The 19,624-nt window shown below is 46.1% G+C and overlaps 1 protein-coding gene across 13 annotated transcripts in view; it reads right to left on the bottom strand.

Annotated features, from left to right (window-relative positions):
• ZMYND8 (zinc finger MYND-type containing 8) overlaps positions 1–18,562 on the bottom strand; it is a 127,172-nt gene extending 108,610 nt beyond the window's left edge. For 2 of the 13 annotated variants that reach the window (XM_055345629.1, XM_055345707.1), the window contains exons 1-2: positions 17,593–17,901; positions 8,438–8,508 (exon numbers count right to left, since the gene is read on the bottom strand). In XM_055345629.1, the coding sequence (XP_055201604.1) occupies positions 8,438–8,508; positions 17,593–17,606 (85 nt within the window). In that variant the 5' untranslated portion in view covers positions 17,607–17,901. Of the gene's footprint in view, positions 1–8,437; positions 8,509–12,391; positions 12,567–13,821; positions 13,841–16,372; positions 16,734–16,951; positions 17,113–17,134; positions 17,178–17,592; positions 17,902–18,529 lie in introns of those variants that run through there. The other 11 variants (XM_055345711.1, XM_055345701.1, XM_055345713.1 and 8 more) reach the window with 9 other exon arrangements.
• Between the last annotated feature and the right edge of the window lie 1,062 nt (positions 18,563–19,624).

Here is a 19,624-nt window from a genome sequence, read left to right as displayed (position 1 = left end):
CTACTCTGGCCAAGAGAAGGTAGATTTCTCATTTGGAAAGCCTACTATCCAACATCTTCAGAATTCCAGGACATTTTAAACCTTCTTGGGTGAGGAACAATCTGGTAATCTAACTCATAAATAAATGCTTTCCGTTGCGCAGTACATGGATGGCACTTCTTACGCTGCAGAAGAGCCAAAATAGAGTTAAAAAATACTGATGCTCATTTTTTAAAAGAAAATTCTCGGCACTTCTGCATCACACTGTGATTTAAGAATGTTTATGGTTATATTTTCTTAAAGAGTTTCCTTGAGGAAAAAAAAATGGCAGAAGGTCTCTATCTCATAGCCATCCTCATAAACAATCCCTTTGTGAAACAGTCTTAATTTACATACAACAGTGAGAACAAGGATCCTGTACTAATTAAGGTCTGAGGCTGGTTAGCAAATTGCTATAATTGTATATTCTCTAGCATCCTGTCTCAGAAAACATATCCCTAACCCAGGCAAATCTCAGCAAGAATGATACTGTTCAAGATTTTAATATCTTGGGCTTCCGCTGCATCTGTGCACGGTTTCCAAGTGGCTCATTCCCTTGTGCGGGTGACATTACACAGACATTTTTAAAAATGGTTTCAGCTTTGGCAGCCTGGCATCCGCACAGCACAATCATTACTGCAAAATGCACACATGGCAGGATCAAGAGGCAAAAGCAGCCCAAACAGGGGAGCCTTTGTATGGAGACATGAACTCCCGGAGACCATCATTTTTCAGGTCCCTAGCCTTGGAGGGGCTTGCTCTGAGCCGTGCATCGTGTGGCCAAAATCCTGCAAGGAACTTTGCTGTGACCAGTCTCGTGCAGAGAATGCAAACTGACAAGCCACTTTCTGACCTGGAGATGTGTTTTGTTCGGTTCATACGTGGTCTTTGAGAAATTGGCCTGCACAAACCACATTTCCAGGTCGGCATTTTTACAGGAGGGAAAAAAAAAATCCGGGCAACACTGGATGAGCCATATTCCTGCTGGTCAGCAGTCAAATAGATGCACACTCCCACATTAGAGCAGGCACTCTGCTGTTCAAAGGCTCCAGCCAGCTCATCTCACTCATCTACCTTACAGATATCTGACTTGACACCCTTGGGAACAGAGCACATGGCTATGTACAGAGCTTTAAACTCAAAGATAAAATCTGACCCCAGTTTTCCACTTCCGCAACTCCATTAATCCCACCGAGCCTCAGTTTCCTTGGCTGTAAAATGGGAATAACAACACATGTACATCACAGCATAATTATAAAAATCAAATGAAGTAATTTGCATACAATACGAGGCACCTAATACGTACTCAAAAAATATCAGCTAGGCAAACACACCTGGCATCTGGACAGTACTCCCAATTTATGCTTGAGCATCTTTCAGCAGATCATTACCCTCGGACATAAATGTCAACCTGACATCTTGAAAGCTAGAAAGCTTTTGTCTCCAGAGAATGAAAACGCTCCAGTAAATGCCAAGGCTGGGATGATGGCAATGACTGACTCAGGAATTACTCAGTTAATAAGTGACTGCGTGTCATGGGTGTACAAACTGAAATTTAGTTACAGAACCTGAAGAGTCGTATGGTCTAGATATTGGAATATGATTAAAGAATTGTCAAGTCGGTTTTTTTAGAGTTAAGTTTCCCAAGCACAGTACAGTTCAGGGCCTACTCACCACCTGCAAGTAGGGAATGATGGTGCCAATTTCCCAAGATGCCAGAGTGGCCACGTCATGTCCTAAAGAATTACTTCCTCCCTGGTAGAGGCAGTTGGTGGGTGGACCAGGTGTCCAAACACCAGCCCTTCCCTGGCCAAAGGGCAGATGCATGAAACAAGAGGAGGGACTCTCCCAGAGGACTTTACCCTGTTGACCTTGAGGTTGTTGTGCACTGGCTCTACTCCCCAGAACAGCCCTGGACCTCTAGTCTTCCCATCAACCCTGTGAGCCAAGGGACCACTTTCCATGCATCCTTTTTCTATTCCAATTAACCAGAACAGGCTTCGGTGGCTCACAAACAAAGACTCCTGACCCAATGGTGTCATTTGGGGCGTGAAGCATTGAAACTTCCCAAACCACAAGAAATAGTCTGGAGGGGCAGCCCAGGTGGCTCAGTGGTTTAGCACCACCCTCAGCCCAGGGTGTGATCCTGGAGACCCGTGATCGAGTCCCATCAGGCTCCCTGCATGGAGCCTGCTTCTCCCTCTGCCTGTATTTCTGTCTGTCTCTTTCTCTCGTGAATAAATAAATAAGATCTTTAAAAAATAATAAAATAAAAAAGAAAGAAACAGTCTGGAGAAGTAAGCTTTTGAGGGATCTAGATCATCCCACCATGGACTTAGAGATAATTAGGATTGAAGAGAAAGTGAAGTCAGCCTTTACAATCATCTCATTTTGACCATGCTGACCTCAGCTCTCAGAACCTGAGCAACCCAAGACTGTAGCTCTAGGCCTCTGGGAATGCAACTGACTCGCCTGACCTAACGCGCTAGACGCTGGCCAGCCAACCCTGGAACACAGGAGCTCAGTTCCACACAAAGACATCCAAGGCAATCCCTGGGGAAAGACAGGTCTCCCTCAAAACCAGGTGACCTCTCCCATTCCCCCCACCTGCCATGGTTTCCCCACCACAGCAAGGTCCCTGGGAAAATCAGCCTCAAATGGCTACAGACAAGCTTTATTCTAATGTCAAAGGCCAAGAAGGATGGGAAGCCTATCCCAAGCCCGCCTTCCAGGAAGTTTACAACTCTTCAGAGTCTTACAACTCCTCACAGTCTGGGCATAGTTTCCCTGACTGTTTCCACATCCCCTTCTAGAGGTTGTTAGTGGGGAAAAGAGTAGAACATGGCAAGTAGGGGCTTCCACCTGACAGGATTATCAATACAAGCTCATTCCTGTCCTTGGATTCTAATTCTGGCTAACACTTCTGAGCATATACTAAGCCCCAGTTCTGAGCAGTCTGTGACTGCGAGCAAATTCAATTCTCACCACAATGCTCTAGCTTTACCATCCCCGTGGGTAAAAGGAAACTGAGCCATAAAGAATAACCCAGCTATGGGGCACCTGGGTGGCTCAGTCAATAATGCATCTGCCTTCAACTCAGGTCATGATCCCAGGGTTCTGGGACGGAGCCCCACATCAGGCTCTCTGCTCAGCGGGAAGCCTGCTTCAACCTCTGCCTGCTTGTGCTCTGTCAAATAAATAAAATCTGGGGAAAAAAAGAAGAACCCAGCTAGGCAGCAGATAGCCCAGAGTGTGAGCCCAGGGAATCTGGCTCTAGAAGAGGTTTTTTTAAAAACTCTATGCCACTCTGCTTCTCAAAGGGAAGGGAGTAGTTGAGCATGGTGGTCTAGTGCCTGGGGAGAGAAGAAGGCTACATTCCAGCAGAGGCGACCATTAATAAACAGATAAGAAGTAAAAGGTCATGGAGGAGGACAATGAAGAAAATCTGGAGTTAGCTTGAGGAACCTTCTGGAATGCCATAAACATTCAATTCTCTTGATCTGGGCTGTGGTCCTACCAATGTATACATGTGTTTAAGTTCATCAAGCTGTACACCAATGATAAGATTTAAAATGTACCAGAGACGCCTGGGTGGCTCAGCGGTTGAGCATCTGCCTTCAGCTCAGGTCATGATCCTGGAGTTCCAGGATCGAGTCCTGCATCGGACTCCCTGCAAGGAGCCTGCTCCTCTCTCTCTCTCTCTCTCTCTCTCTGTCTCTCTCATGAATAAATAAATAAAATCTTTTTTTAAAAAAAGTAAAAAAAAAAAAAAAAAGTAAAATAAAATGTACCAGAATGTAGTAAACAAATGGCAGATGGTGAGAGGCAGCTTTCTCAGTTCAGGAGCATGAGGTTATAGACAAGGGAGGGGAGAGCACTGGAATGATCCACATAGTCATGGATCAGAATTGGAAACAAGTGTACAAACTCACGTTTGGTTTAACGCAGATACAGAGAGAAATCTTTATGGTTGTGGATATACATACAGGTCAGTGTACACACATACGTTTTTCCCTGCTGTGTGGGCCAAGAGGACCAAGGAACAAAGACATCTCCGTAGCAACAAGCACCCTGAGGAGCCAAAACATGGTTTCCAATGCTACTCTTCAATAAAAGGAACGAGGGTGCCCTGGGGAAATGGCTAAATCCAGGGCCAAGGCAGAAAATATAAAGATGAGCCTAGTACATCTTGCAGTGGCCAAAAAAGTAAGAAAGCGTTCAACTAATGAGTCAACCAACCAATCAACCCCACTGATGTCAAAAAGATGCAGGAGCCAATTGAAAGAGCTCCTAATGGCCTAAGCCAGACAATCTTTTTAAAGATTTTATTTCGGGACGCCTGGGTAGGTCAGTGGGTTAAGTATCTGCCTTCAGCTCGGGTCATGATCCTGGGGTCCTGTGAGCCTGTTTCTCCCTCTCCCTCTGCCTCTCCCACCTCATGCTCTCTCTCTCTTGCTATCAAATAAATAAAATCATTTTTAAAATCAAATAAATATTTTATTTGTAAATAATCTCCACACACCAGGGGGGCTTAAACTTACAACCCTGAGATCAGGGGTCACCGCTTCACCCATGAAGCCAGCCAGGCATCCCTCTTAAAGCTACATCATCTTGAGCAACAAAATGAATAAAAACTAGCACTGAGTCATGCTGATATAAATGACTAAGTAACAAATAACTGGGGAGAAGGGATAAATCTCTCCTAGGGAAGATTTCCAAATAATTTGTGTATAAGCTCTGGGCCTCAAGGAAGTAGAGTGTACCCCCAACTCAGTAGGTGTGGAGGGGGTGTCGTGACCTCCTTACGGAGAGTACAGCACAGGAGGTTGGTGACCTAACAAAGCCTGACCAGCCAGGTGGTCAAACTCAACATCACCAGGGATAAATCACCTCAGTAACATGTAGCCGCGAGGGGCGCCTGAGCCATTTTCTCAGTTAAGTAGTGGACTCTTGACTTTAGTTCAGGTCATGATCTCAGGGTCATGGGAATGAGGCCCACAAGGGGTCAGCCCCCCCATCAGCAGGGAGTCTGCTTCAGGATTCTCTCTCCTCTCTCCTGTCCCTCCTGCCGCTTGCGTTCTCTCTAAAAATAAATAATATTTTTTAATGTACTTTTGATGTGATGAGAGGTGATGAACATTCATTTTAGTCTGTGGTCTTCCTCCTCAAAAGCCCTCAATCCCAGTCCACCCAAGTCCAGCCGTGAGGAAAAACAACAGATAAATCCAACTGAGGGACGTCCCAAAAAATACCTAAGCACTACTCCTCAAAAGTATCAAAGTCGTCAGAAAACAAGAAAGTCTGAGAAACTGTGACAGCCAACAGGAGACTTGGGGAGTCATGACTTGGTAACTATATGCAATCTGGCTTACTGGGTGGGATCTTAGAACAGAAAACGACCTCAGTAGAGAAATCAAGGAAATCTGAACAACGTACAGACTTCAGTTGATAATGACATACCAATATAGATTCATTAAGCGTGCCAAAAGCACCATGCTAGCAGCTGATGTTAATAATGGGGGGGGCTTTCTATGTGCGGGATGTGTGCGGGGAGTGGGAGGGGTAACATGAGAGCACTCTGCACTATCATCCCAACTTATCCAGAAATCTAAAACCGCTCTAAAATTAGAAGTTACTTTTAAAAATATAACTGAAAATGATGGAATGGCTCCTTTGGACGGGGTGGCCACCAGAGGCCCCTGGGAGAGGATGTGTGAGATGAATCTGAGATAAGAAATAGGCAGCAGACGGGGGATCCCTGGGTGGCTCAGAGGTTTAGTGCCTGCCTTTGGCCCAGGGAGCGATCCTGGAGTCCCGAGATCAAGTCCCGCGTCGGGCTCCCGGCATGGAGCCTGCTTCTCCCTCCTCCTGTGTCTCTGCCTCTCTCTCGCTCTCTCTCTCTCTCTGTCTATCATAAATAAATAAATAAACCTTCAAAAAAAAAAAAAGAAAGAAAGAAAGAAATAGGCAGCAGAGCCCGGAGAAGCTTGTTCCCAGCAAAGGACACAAGACACACAAGGCCCCCAAGAGGGACCAGAGGGGAAGCAGGCAGGGCAGCTCAAGCGGAGTCAGGCAGAGAAATTGGTAGAGTGGAACAGAAGGTCTCAGGGTCAATGAAGGCAAGTGGGGTGGGTTGAACCCAGGTAGGAAAGACACAGTGACCTCCAACTTGAACCTGAGGGCACTGGAAGGTCAGTGGCAGGAATTTGCAAGATGAGCAGGATCTCATCTGTCTTCTGAAAGCGGCTAGCTGCTGTAGGGACAGGACCAGAGTGGGACAATGAAACCATGGACAGTGGTCACGTGGGGATCACTTCAGGTGCCACAGTCATTGGGGGACGCAACCTGGTAAAGAGCTGGGAGCATCCAGGAGGGCTGAAGAAGATGAGGGGAGGGCTCTCCCACATGGGGTGAGGGGGCTGAGCAAAGTGAGGCAAGATTCATGATCCCTGAGTCTCACCCCTCTGGAAAAGTCTCCACTATGAGGCTCCGGGGTATTCCAGGCACTGAGTGTCCAGGAAAAGAGAGCCTCCTCCCTAGTGGTAGGTGGAGCCTTGGTTCATTTCATCCCATGCTGATGACCTCAGAGAGGCTGCTAGTCAGAGCCTCAGTGACCTCATCTCCCATCTCCTAAAGGGACCAGAGTAATTCAGTAAGAAAAGGCTTCAGGTACAAACACGCCTTCGTAAATACTGTTAGTGAGCACTATTTCTACAAGAAAAGCCCATGGGGGAAGGAATCTGAACCCACATCCCCCTTTAGAGATAAGAACATGAAGGGACAGAGACAGTGTACAAGTGAAGGCCAGAGTGAGGACAAAGATCCCCCCACACACACACACCCCATTCTCTGGTCCTTTTCTTTACATTCTCTGCTGAGCACAGGGGACTGGGACATGCTCCCTCATCAGCAACCATCTCAAGATCCCTCTTCAGTAAGGTTCTTTCCTTGCTCAAAATTTCCCCATGAGGACACCTGGGTGGCTCAGCTGGTTAAGCTCGAGTCATAATCCCAGGACCCTAGATCGAATCCAGCGCTGGGCTCCTTGCTCAGCGGGGAATCTGCTTCTCCCTCTTCCTCTGCCACTTCCCTGCTTGTGCATGCACACTCTCTCTCTCTGCCAAATATATTAAATTTAAAAACAAAAAAACTTCCCCTTGGCTCTCCTGATCATTACAGGTGCTGCTGGCCCAACACAGGCTAGACTGGAGGGGGAAAAGGGGGCTGTGATGAAGAAGCAGTAGCCCTCTGACTAAACCCACCCTCCCCAAATCCTCAGCCTGCTCTATACCCCAGGCACAGACCACCCACTTTGGCAGCCTGGACTTCTCTCATCTAGGGCACCCCCACCCACCCCCAGCAAACCATGCTGCACCCCACCCCCCCACCCCCATCAACAGCCAGCTTCCACTTCCCAAGGCACGGCCCTCCCTCTCTGACCCTCATCTTTGGCCCAAATGACAGGGCTATCTTCTAAAAAGCCTCAAAAAAACTTTGTTGTTTCAGATATCTCTAGGGAGCCACTTCTTTTAATGCGCTCTAGCTGGATTCTAGAAAGATCCAGGATCTCTCTGGCAGAGTCTGTAATAACCCGCTCTCTAGCCCTCCCTACCTCCCCCATAATCCTCAGCTAAAAGCAGACACTCAGTGACTTGTCTCGATGGAATACCACCACCTTGGTACAACCATTAAGTTTGGAGATGTGCATTTTCATCAACCAAAGATGTGGAAAATGCTCCAGGAGCTTATTCCTAAAAACACCCCGAAGACAAAAAGTGAGTAACTATTCCCTTCTGGGAAGCCGCATACAGTCTCACACAGACCAAATGAAAAGTACTAATCCTACAATTAAAAGACTTTGAGGAGTCTAGTGCAGGATTCCGAATTAAAACATCAACTATGTCTGGTCCTAAACGCAAACACTGGCCCCCCCGAAATCCCAGAGAGTCCTATTGCGCTCCTCTTTATCTCTAACCAAGAGCACCATTTTCCAACAAAGTAGGCCAACTTTGTTTCACTTCTCCAAAGAGGCCTCTTATCAAAATGAGAAACCCAGCAGCAGCTGGGCACTCTGGTTTCTTCTAGAACGCGCTTTATTTAAATTGCGAATTCCTGAAAGTCACCCTGCATAGAGGCAGCCAGCCACCCTCCCCTTCGGCCATGACACAGTAAAATTTACTGATGGGACAATTCCTCCCACCTCCCAATAGGTGAGTCTACCTACACAGACACACAAGGGAAAGGAAATCAAAAGAACGGATTTCTCCACAAATTAGGTCCATCCATCAAAGGTTCCTCTCAAAATCAGGGGAGTGTTACAGCCTCGGGTCCTAGAGCCACACTTCACTGCACCACAACTAGAAAAAGAAACTCCAATTTCCTCCTCTGCTGGAAGAGATAATACAAGATTTTTACTCACCTTTGGAGCGAGTAGAGATATCCATGCCCTCTACCACCTCCTGTTCAGTTTTTATTTCCTCTTCGGCCAAGCTGAAACAGAGCAAATTATGTTCACGTTTAGGTAGACTGAGAACTTGCCCCATGGGGGCCGCTATTGAGAAGTTCTAACAACACACCCTCGTTGAAGACAATCTCCCATCCTTATGCAGGGCTGAGAAGGGGGAAGAAACCCACACTAGATTTCCAACAATGTGCTAAGACTCCTAAAGGAGTTCTTCAAACCACTAAGTTGTTCTTTTTTTAAGTCAAATTACTATTGCAGTTGTCATGCTGTTGGGGGATGCAAAAAAAAAAAAAAAAGCACGTTTTTAGACACACAATTACAATCTGCCCCGTGGGCCAATGAGAACCCAGCCGTCAGGTAAACAAGTTTCTCCTTGTTAATACCGGGTTCAGGTTGGAGGTGGTTCACAGGGTACCCAGAGTTGTGATCTCTGAATTTTGCAAGGCAGAGAGCATTTCCCAGACCTCGTGGCTAATTCTTACGATTTCCCAATTGAGGCAGGAACACGAAGAGGAAAAAAAAAAAAAGAAAGGAAGGAAGGAAGAAAGAAAAACATCTATATACACACACACGTATGTTAAATTGCAATAGGTTAAATTGCAAAGTGGGAGAACATGCCCAGGTTAGAAGCAAAGGGCCTGGTCTCAAAACATTCACACCATGAGCACTTATCCCAGGAATTAGGCTTGGGGTGTCCACACTCCCACCCCCTGGATGTTTCTCTCTGTTGCACGCATGGCTTACAGAAAGCATTCAGCACTCTTGAGCTGTGACTAATTATCCCCCACCACAAAAGTGGAATGAGGAAGGATTATTTAAAAGACAAGCTGAGAGTTGGGGGCTGGGGAGAAGCAGGGGGCAGGAAGCAGGCCTCTTAGCTGGGAAGGTCCACCAGAATCTTCTCTCACTCTCTCAGCTGGAACTCCCATTGAATAGAGTACAGGCCACTTCATGTGTTCCACACACACACATACACACACACACACACACACACCTCCCAGGCAAGCCAGTAGTTCTGCTTTTATAGGTGCAAAATATTTGAGGTGCTGGCACTTTCTAAGCCTTCAATGAAGTTTTAAGAATATGAGCAAAGTACTCTAGCTGCAACTCCATCACTCTGTGATTCACCATGAAGAAAATGGGTGCATCACCAATTGTTATGTCCAGAATTTTCCATTGGGAAGACTCAAAGGCAGGACTGGAAGGAGGTCTGAGAGAGGAAGGATTAGAATGTCCCTTCTGTGTTCTGTGGTCTGAGACTGTGACAAGACAAAGGATGCGTCCAAAAAGGCCTGGAACCTCACAGTCAGTTGGAGATGGCTTTAGGAGAGGGCCATGTCTGATAGGGTTAGAGGACTCAGGATGGGAACCAGACAGGAAGAATTTTTAGCTCGGAATAAAATTAGAAGAACTTGCACGCCTCAAACTTAACTAGTCCCAGCAGAGAGAAGAAAGGTAGTTTAAAATTGGAATATTAACACATTTTGCTCTCTGATATGGAACCCTATTAACAATTTCATTTACACTGCCGCCATAAAGGAAGCTGAGACACCAATCACCAAAGGAACAACTGGCATCTTGTCACAAATGGTTTCCATCAGAAGCACACTCTTAAACACTTTGCTAACATGCAGTGTTACTAGGTGATTTGTGAAAGGTGATTTTAGCATGAATACTTTTTATTCCCAACTTCAGAGACAAACATTCTCAACTCAGAAACACACTCTGCCTGCAACACACGGACATGGTCCAAATGGATACTGCTGATGGTTTCTTGCCTAGGATAACTGGAAATGCATTTTCATAAAAAACAAACAAAACAAAAAACCAAACAGCCCTCAGAGATGGATAGATGGTCAACTTGAAAAGAACAAACAGCAACCTTGATCTTTCTAGCAACTAGAATTCTGTTTCCCTCTCTGGCATGAAGTATGTGAAATCCTAAACTTCCTGCAACCGATCCCGTATTTTGAGGGACAGAGAAAACGCTCATCTAGAATCCCACCAAAACATACAGTGATAGAACAGTTATGCAGAACAGAGCCCCCAAAATCCACTTGAAGGATTTCTGCAGTGATGAAAACATTCAAAGGTGTATTGATCCTGAAGGACTGCTTTCAAGAGAACAATTATTTGGCTGGTGGCAGCCCAGAGGAGCCGAGTCCTTCAGGCAGGGCAGGGCTGAGAAGCTAGGGAAATGCAAACTAGTTAGGTGGTGGCTATTTGCTGTTGCAGAAAAGGGGAGAAAAGTGAAGCTGTTTTATCTTTCCAAGTATTACAAGTGGGTCCCATAAACACCTAACTTAGCAATAGCACCACTTCAGCAGGATTTTTCAAGCACAATTTCAGAAAACCATCTTTTTTCACAGATCAGCAAGCCATCCTTTCAAAGGGAACCCGTGCACGCACATGCACGCACGCACATACACACAATAACTTGCATTTGACTAAAGGAAATTGCAGTGTCTATGCGTTAAAAGAGAAAAAAAAACTTCATTTACAAGAGTAAAGACCAGAATGCAAAATGAGTCATTTTGAATAGCCACATCTAAAGGGACTTCCTTTTTTCTACACCACTGATCTCCGTTTTTTTGGTGGTTGTTGTTTTTTTTTTTTTTTCCTTTTGGTTTAGTGTTAAGGACTAGTATGTTATTAGGGAAAAAATTATGAATATTACATCAAAAGTGGTGGTGAGAAAAGATCTGTACCTGTCTGCCCCACAGATCGTGGTCAGGTTAGGTTAAAAACTGTTCAGTCATTTGGAGGGGAGGAAAAAAAGTCAAATAATAATTATTAAAAAGAAAAAGCAGCTGCATCTGGAGAAAAGACTTTGAACTCTTGTCAGTAACACATTAAAGTCTTAGAAAATATACAGCATCTTTGCTATCTGCTAAGCTTCCAGCAACCCCCGATTATTTAAATCAAAAACAATGGAACAACAAGCCCTTGTTTCAAACTGGCATTACTTTTTTTTTTTAAGGTCCACTGGAGAGGCTGGGGGTCAGCTAAAGAAAAGGGTAAAATTAGCTGAAAACCAAACAACAGCCTTTCACCCCAACAGGAAAATACACCATCAACTAGTTGTATACATTGTCTGTTCCCACCGCCACCACCTCTTGCACTCGCATTTACCCTAAGTCACTTGCCTCTGGATTTCACAAACTGATGCATTTCAGGCAATTAATGAAGAAATAACAGCGTCTGCAAATACAACCCCAGACTCCCATCCAGTCCCAGAAAGAAGAAAAGATTTCTCCCCCAATGCCTGAGCAAGAAAACCTAGGCTTACTTCTTAACCTGCATGCACTGAAAAAGAGCAATTAAAAGTTGCAGATGAAGTGCTGCATCTCCAGGATGTTTTAAGCCTTCTGATTATTAATTCTGAGGACTCAAGGCTGGTCCGTAATTCCCAGGAATGCCATCCCCTCAACACTTCCAAAAGAGAGAGAGAAAGAAAAGAGAAAACATCTAGTTTTGACAGGAAAATAGAAAAAAGAAGAAGAAGAAGAAGCCTGGATACACAATGCCCAGATATTTCCTTTCCCCAAGTGCTCCTACTATTTGACTTTTAACCAAGAATATCTAACCCAGCTAGAATATATAACCAGCATGCACAAGACTCTGGTTCTACAGATGAGGATCATCGCACGGCAATTCAAGAATCATGCATCATTCGCAATGACTTTTCCTTTAGCTTTTTACTTTCATTCAAAATACCAAACTGGTCCAGGCTGTAAGAAATATTTAATCCCCAAGACACAACATCTTCCTCTTCTAGATCACAAAAGAGTGAACATCTAAATAAGAAAACCATGCTTCCCTAAATCTGCAATTAATTTTTTTTAAAAAAAAAAATTGGGGGTGGGGGGAAGGGAATGGTTAGCAGAGCAGCTTTATATAAGCACTCACCTAAAACAGGCAGAGTCATCGGGAGCTAAGCTATTTATGCAGGATTCTTAAAATGGCGTCTGGCAACACTGCCTCATTCCTGTATTGAAGCTAAAATGGTAGCAGGTTGTTCAATAGCTGTAGCTCTTGTTGAAGCAGCCCTGCTAGTTTCAAAGCCACCTTCCTAAATATCAGAACTAGGAAAAGCTCAACCAAAGGACACCAACAACCCAACGTTTAGGAGCTTAAAAAAAAAAAAAATCTGCAATGACAGGGGGAGTTTGTGAAGTCACAGGTTCCTGAGGAAAACCCTTTCCTTTTAGATCCTCAGCCTTCAACATGAGGCTCTGAGATGGGCCCCCCTTGCCCTCCAATTAGGTGGGTGGGAGGTTAGGAATTATGCAGCCCTGTGGCATCAACTGCGGCAGGACAGGTGCCTGCACAAATGCAAAAATGTTAAAAAGGGAGCAAGCTGGGGGTGGAGGGGGGGGAAGCCCATTCCCCCTTCCTGATACATTAGAAGCCACCAGCTCTGCCTCCATACCAAAAAGGAGCTAGGTAAAATCAAAGTGTTGCAAGGGCAGCAGCCATCTGAGGAGCCAAGCTAAAGGGCTGCAGCCCTGTCTGAGGCCAAGGTAAAAGCAAAAGGCTGTTTCTAAGCCTGAAAACGGCCACCAAATACCCGGCCAGTCCTAAGGCAGTTAACCTCAAGGAAAGACAATCCCAGTCTGCAGAGGAGAAACAACAGTTCAAACGTTCCCTTAGCCAATGCACGGGATACTCACAAATCAGATTTTTGTCCACCCCCAGAACAGAGCCCCGAAAACTAACAATGGGTTTTTGCAAAACCCGCTTCCAGAGGCCAGACTAACAGCCTCATAGTGGATAATGTAATTTACTGTTGTTACAGGTCTGAGAATTGGCCTCGCCACTCTGGTGCTGAGTGGGGAGTTTCAAGGTGACTGCTTTTTAGCTCCAGGGGAGAAAGGAGGGCATGGTGCCCAAGGCTGTGCCGGGGCAAGGACGGGAGGTTGGCTCCTCGCCGGCCGGTAGGTAGGTAATCTTGATGAGGAGGGACAGCCTGGCAGCAGAGCTAGCTGCAGTGCTGACATGGCTCCCGCCAGCTTGTTTATCTGTAAGGAGAGTGGGGAGAGGGGGGAAGGGCGGCACAGCCCTAGCAACCTGGAGCCAAGGGTGAATCCTCACTTGTTTTGCATTTAAGATCAAGGAGAAAGGGCTTCTAAACATACTCCCTTACTAAATCTCTGCTGTGGGGTGGCCGAGCCACTTTTGCATGTATCTTTCTTTTCAGGGTCAACCAGAGGCAAAGCCAGATCTAGGGCCTCTCCGCAGACAAATGTTTGTTGCCTCTGCCACAGGAGAGAGAAGAAGAAGGCAAAAGAAACAAAGAGATCACACATTTGAAGTGGTTGGACTTTTTAAAAACCTACCTTTGCCTCCAGGGTTTTCTGGGTTACTGTCATCCTGGCTTTTTAAAAATGTGACTCATTTTCCCCCCTCTCTTATTTAAGACCTGAAGAAGCTTCCTCACTGTCCTCCCGGGGAAAAGAAAAGGAGGAATGTTTTGTTTAAAAAGAAAAAGGGTTACAAGGAAAGAAAGAAAAAAAGAAAGAGAAAAAGCCATTGTTTTCACCCCTAGTTTATAATCCAAGAGGCCCCATTGTTTCTTTCTTTCTGACTCAAATCTTTGAGCTGTTAATTATAAAAGTAACTGGACTCGGCTCCAACAGGCTAACTATGTTCATGCGCAGCAATTAGAAAAACTCTGTAGAAAGTTTACTGAGTGATTATATATAATTAATTCCTAGTTACAGACAGAACACTGACCATTTTCTGGAGCTAATAAAAGCAGTTACTCCCCTCCCCCACGTGAATGCCACTTAATTTCCCAAAGCAGCAAAGTGAATCCATCCTGGAGGGTCTTGAAGGAAGAAAAAGAGAGAGAGAGAGAGAGAGAGAGAAGAATCAAAAGCTCCAGTGTGTCTGTTTGTTCCTTGCAGCTGTGCATCCTCTTTGGGGACTAAGGAAGCAGAAGGAAAAAGGGAAGCAACCCAAGTTCCTTACCTCCCTCTGAAATTTATAACCAAGGCAGAAAGATCAGTCTACCTTGATGTAAAAAAGAAAGAGAAAGAAAGAAAGAAAGAAAGAAAGAAAGAAAGAAAGAAAGAAAGAAAGAAAGAAAGAAAGAAAGAAAGAAAGAAAGAAGAAAGAAAGAAAGAAAGAAAAGAAAGAAAGAAAGAAAGAAAGAGGGGGTGGGGGTGGGAGTGGGGAGGGAATGCCCCAGATCTGGAATGTAGGAGACTCTTCAGCTTGGCAGATAGGCTTCTCCTAAAAGAAACAAAGATGGTAGAAACTTCCAGAAGGCCCCTTCTCAGTCTGGCCACTCCACTTGTCAATCTGTAACCCTTCCTCCAAATCTATTGGTTCAAAAGCTGGAGAGAGGAGGCCCATTGGGCTGCTCTGTAAGCCAGCACTGCTGTCCCTACCTAGTCCTGCTGCAATGCAGACATTTATTTTTCCCCCCTTAGTGAAACTGGGAAAATAAGCTACTTTGGAAGCAATTAACTTTTTACAGACTCATGCTTGGTGGTGGCCGCGGTACCAGAGGAAAGTGGCCAGCTGGGTCCAGGGCTGGGAACTTGCTGGGGCTGCACATCTGAAAACAGATCTTGGCTTTGCAAACCTGTGGGAGCCATTTTAATGCAAGCTTTTAGAGGACAAATGCCTTGCCCTTAGGTTTCCTTCCAGCCCAACAAACACACCATTATGCAAACGTTGAAGGCACCAAACCAGGAGTCTTGTGATTAGATACTGCTTCTGGGGAGGCCACAAGAACCTCAATATGTAATTTCCATTTACAGCCAGAAGATAAGAACAAAGAAAATAGCTAAGTGTCTGGACTGACTTGTGTGGGGTAGTAGCACTGTTCAGTTTTAAGTACACAACATCATTAACTGCCTGCACTTCTTAACTCTAAAAGCTGGCCTCACACACACTTTTCTTAACTTAGAATTGGTACATTTCTCGTTATTAAATGAGCCTTTTTCCCACTGATGCTAAAAGGTGAGTGGCTGGACACTAACTAAAAGGAAAAATAGAAAAAAGATTACTGACTCCATAAAGTTGGCATATAATACAACAATTGAATATATTTCCAGCATTTACAGTCAGTCATGCTAGATTGGTCTCCAGGCTGGAAATTTATGTAGTGAACTTCTGGGCAAATTCTGAAGCTAATGCGAAACAAGAGTCTACTTTTTTCACTCCTAGGTTCAAGCTACAGCATTGAGAGATCAGGGGAAGTGTAAAAAGTGAGAAATCATAAGTAAAGGCAAGCGTGCATACAGATGTGTGGGTCAGGCTTGGGAAAAGGCCAAATCTGTTGTGCTGGGAGTCCTGAGTCAAACCAAGTTTGGTGGTGGGTGGGATTTTGCACTACAAGTTAAGTGTCCTTAAAACGGAGTCCTGACACCCCCCCCAACACACCACCACCACCACCACCACCACCACCACCACCACCATCACCACCACCATCACCACCACCACCACCACCACCACCACCACCACCACCACCACCACCACCAGGCTCCTGCCTCTCCCATGTTTAAGGCTCTGTGACTCTGAGAACAAGCATTTTTGTCACATTTCACAAGCAGGTCACCCACCCCAGAGTTCTAGCAAATATCCATACAATCCCAATTAAAGGTCTCCAGTCAAGTCACAATGAACTGAACATTTCTCCCCAGTCTCAGGGTAAACAGGAAGTGTGATCTTCAATCCTAGCAGCACGTTATCAGGAAAAATAGTGGATTCAAACAGTCACCTAAAATCAAGACACTATTAAAAAGCCCTTATTAGGTTACTGCTAATGAAAAGCCCCTCCCCAACTGCTGTAGCCAAGACCCTCTGTTATAAACAGACCCCAAATGTCCGCCAAACTCTTTATACATGGTCACAGAGGAAATGGATTGCTTTACTTACCCAACAAATGTTCAAGCAACCGTCTCATTTTTCCACAGTTAAGAAGAGAGAACAGGCTGGCAGATTTGGGACTTGATCAAAAAGGAATTTTTTTTTTTAAACAGTTACATGGGATTATTAAAAACACACACACACAACAACACAACCCAACAACTGAGTATGGAATGCTGTCATGAGCCACAGACATGATTTTATTTCCTCTGTGCTCCATCACCCAGGAGGGCAGAGGATGATACAATGTAAAAGAGGGAAAAGAAAATGAAAACAAGGATTAAAAGATACATTTAGTTCATTGAAAATCATGCAAGAGGGATTCAAAGAGTCCTCACAGATTTATTGCAGGATGTTGCCCCTCCCCCTCTGCACACACACACCACCACCCCCCATCCCCATCCCTACTCCAAAAACTTCCTCCAAAGCCTAGAAAACACTTTCAGAAACATTTGCTGGCTGTAGGCTGGCTTGCAGAAGAACACTCTGTATCAACAGAAGTCAGGAAAAAAGGCTGAACAATGTAGTTTCAAGTGAAGCAGCCCTGTAGGGAGAGAACAGACCATGTAGAGAGACACCACCACCCACCTAGGCCCCAGGAGCTTGGATCTCTCCTTAGCACTGCTCTGCTGAGGGCTTGGTTCTTTTTAAAACACACGTCCTCTCTTGTCAGAACTTACTCCAGCCTTCCCAGGACCTCTTTGGAGAGGTAAACTTGCCTGCTTTGCTGTCTGCCATGAGCTCCCCTTGGAGAGGAGCCTGCTTGCTTACCTTCCATTTTCTTCCCCCAGCAGGCATGTGACACAAGAGAAGACAATAGTGCGGGGGGGGGGGGGGGACTGCTCAGAGAGAGAGAGAGAGAGAGAAAGAGAAAGAGAGAGAGAGAGAGAGAGGGAGAGGAAGAAGGAGGGAGAAAAGAAAAAAAAAAAAAAAAGCTTCTTTTTTGGCATTCCAGGATCTAGCTTCAAACTCTTCCAGAAACACCATGTCCTGGTGGAAGAAAAGGTGTGCCAGGCCTTTGCCAGTTTGCAAAATCAAGCTATGGCTAATGGCTACTTAGCCATGTGACCCAAGAAAGCAAAAAAATTCTCTCTAAACAGTTCCAAGTTAACCTAAGTGCTGTGGGGGTGAGTGTGGCACGGCCAGCCACAGAGAAATCACACTGCTCGCCCACAATTCGGATGTCTCAGAGGGAGGGGGAGAAAAGATGGTTAAAAAGTCGAGCTTACCTCTGTGGATGCATTGTTAACACTGTGTAATGTCAATACTTATAAAACATGGAGGACAGGCTCCTAGTTCTCACAGAAAAAGGGTTTGGCACTTCGGCTTGATGATCTGGCCGCCTAATAAGAGCTCATCCCCGATTGGCTGCCCCGGCGGAGCGCAGTGTAAGGCCGCCCGGGATTGGCTGAAACACTTCCTGAGCGATTATCTTTGTGAGGCTCTGGTGAGCAAGAGCCATCCTGTGCATAGAAAAAGACAGGCTAAGCTAGGCCTTTTGCAGCAAGAAAAACTTGGGAAAGGGGCCCCCAGACGCACTTCTCCCACACCCTGGCTAGATTTCCCGGCACGGGCAAACCAGTGCAGCCAGCCTGACCTGCTCCTGCAAAGCCTGAGGCCCGGATGCCACTGGGAAGGGAGTTTTTGGGGTGAGCTGGAAAGGGCTCACCCTCACCTGCCCCCACAGAAGCGGCTCTTGGCTGGGAGGAAGCCTGGCCCTTTTCTAGAACAATCCAGCAGAGCGGTTCTCCCCTCCTCCCCCCGGGGAGGGAGCAAGCCGGGGTGCAGAGTATAGCTGAGAAGTGGGGAACCCCAGGAAAACAGCCAAGGCGGGGGGTGGTCAAGAAGAAGGGGTTTAAGGAAGGCCTCTAAGGGAGAACAGCACACAGCACAGGCAAGCCCCCAAGAAATGGCCAGAGGGCAGCAGCCCTGGCTTCTCAGAGGACAGAGGACTCAGGCCGCCGGGGAAGAGGAGAGGCACAGAGTGGTCAAGTTTGCATAGTCATTGTCAAAACGCCTCCTGGAAAAGCAGGCCGGAGAGCCATTTGCCGGCTGAGGATCTAACTTCTCACCACCACCACCCCCAGCCAGGACTCAAAGGAAAACCAAAATGGGTTCCTGCCTCCCTGCCAAGATGCCAACGGGGGCCCCCCTCTCCGTCCTTACCCTAAGAAAAGCCAAATGCGCTCCTAGCAGGCCACATGCCTAGATCTACAAACTTCCCTTCCCCTCCCGGCCCCCTCCCCCACCACTGAGGCCTGCTAAACCTGTCAGTTAAACAAAAATCTGACTTCCGTATTAGTCTGCAATGCCTTCAGCTTCCTGCCTATTAACCCTCTCTCGGACTCTGGGCCTGGCTGGGAAAAACTAGGCCCTGAGATCGCAGAAAAGGCCTGTGGAAAAATACCAGCTGCAGCTCTCCCAGCAGATGCAGAAAGAGAGAGAGAGTGAGCCGCTGTCTCTCGCCTTTGCTTCCCAAGGAGGCGTGTACCTTCTGAATCCAGGGCACAGGCAGTGCCTCTCGGTCTGAGAAGCCATTTAAATCCAGAGGGAGAAAGAAAGATGTCAAGCCCAGCGAGGGAACAAGAACCCCCATTATTAGCCAGGCCTACACCCACAGCTTAGCCCTTCCTGCCACAATCATCCCTGTATGTATGTTCTCGGGGAACTGGGCCCTCGGTGGGCAGACAAATCCCATGAGCTTTATAAGGATTCTTGCTTAAATTTATTTCCACAGAGAACGGCTTCTTTTCGTCCCCTAAGGCAGATGGAACAGCTACTTCACACACAGACCTACACTTGGCAGCCCCCCACCCCCATCTCTGGCACTGCTCCCCAGTAAAATATTAACTAGTTTTTCAGAGCTACTTATAATTCCACCCATTTCAATAGTATTAGGAGGTCTCTGCCTGTTTCCTCCCTAAAGCTGCCTTTGTAGCTGGTCTGTACCCTGAGAAAGAAAAGGCAAATCCAAAAGGATCTTAAAATGTCCATGTTTGCTAGCTTGCTTCTCCCCCCCCCCCCCCCCCCGCTAAGACAAGGTGCTTAATTAACAAGATTTAAAAAAAAAAAAAAAACAGCAAGCTGGAACAACAGAAGCTAAATAAACACCATTCTTCAGAGGCTGGAGAAAGCTTCCAGAGGTGACGCAGCCATATGCCAGGAGGTAAAACTATGGCCCAATAAAGTCTCCCCGCTCCTCCTAAAATTAGGGCTCGTGGGTTTTCTGGTCCCACACCGTTCGTTCCCACAAAGAAAACG

The sequence above is a fragment of the Nyctereutes procyonoides genome, unplaced genomic scaffold (genome assembly GCF_905146905.1).
Source record: "Nyctereutes procyonoides isolate TBG_1078 unplaced genomic scaffold, NYPRO_anot_genome, whole genome shotgun sequence".
NCBI lineage: Eukaryota > Metazoa > Chordata > Mammalia > Carnivora > Canidae > Nyctereutes > Nyctereutes procyonoides.
This window is presented reverse-complemented; position numbering and strand designations above follow the sequence as displayed.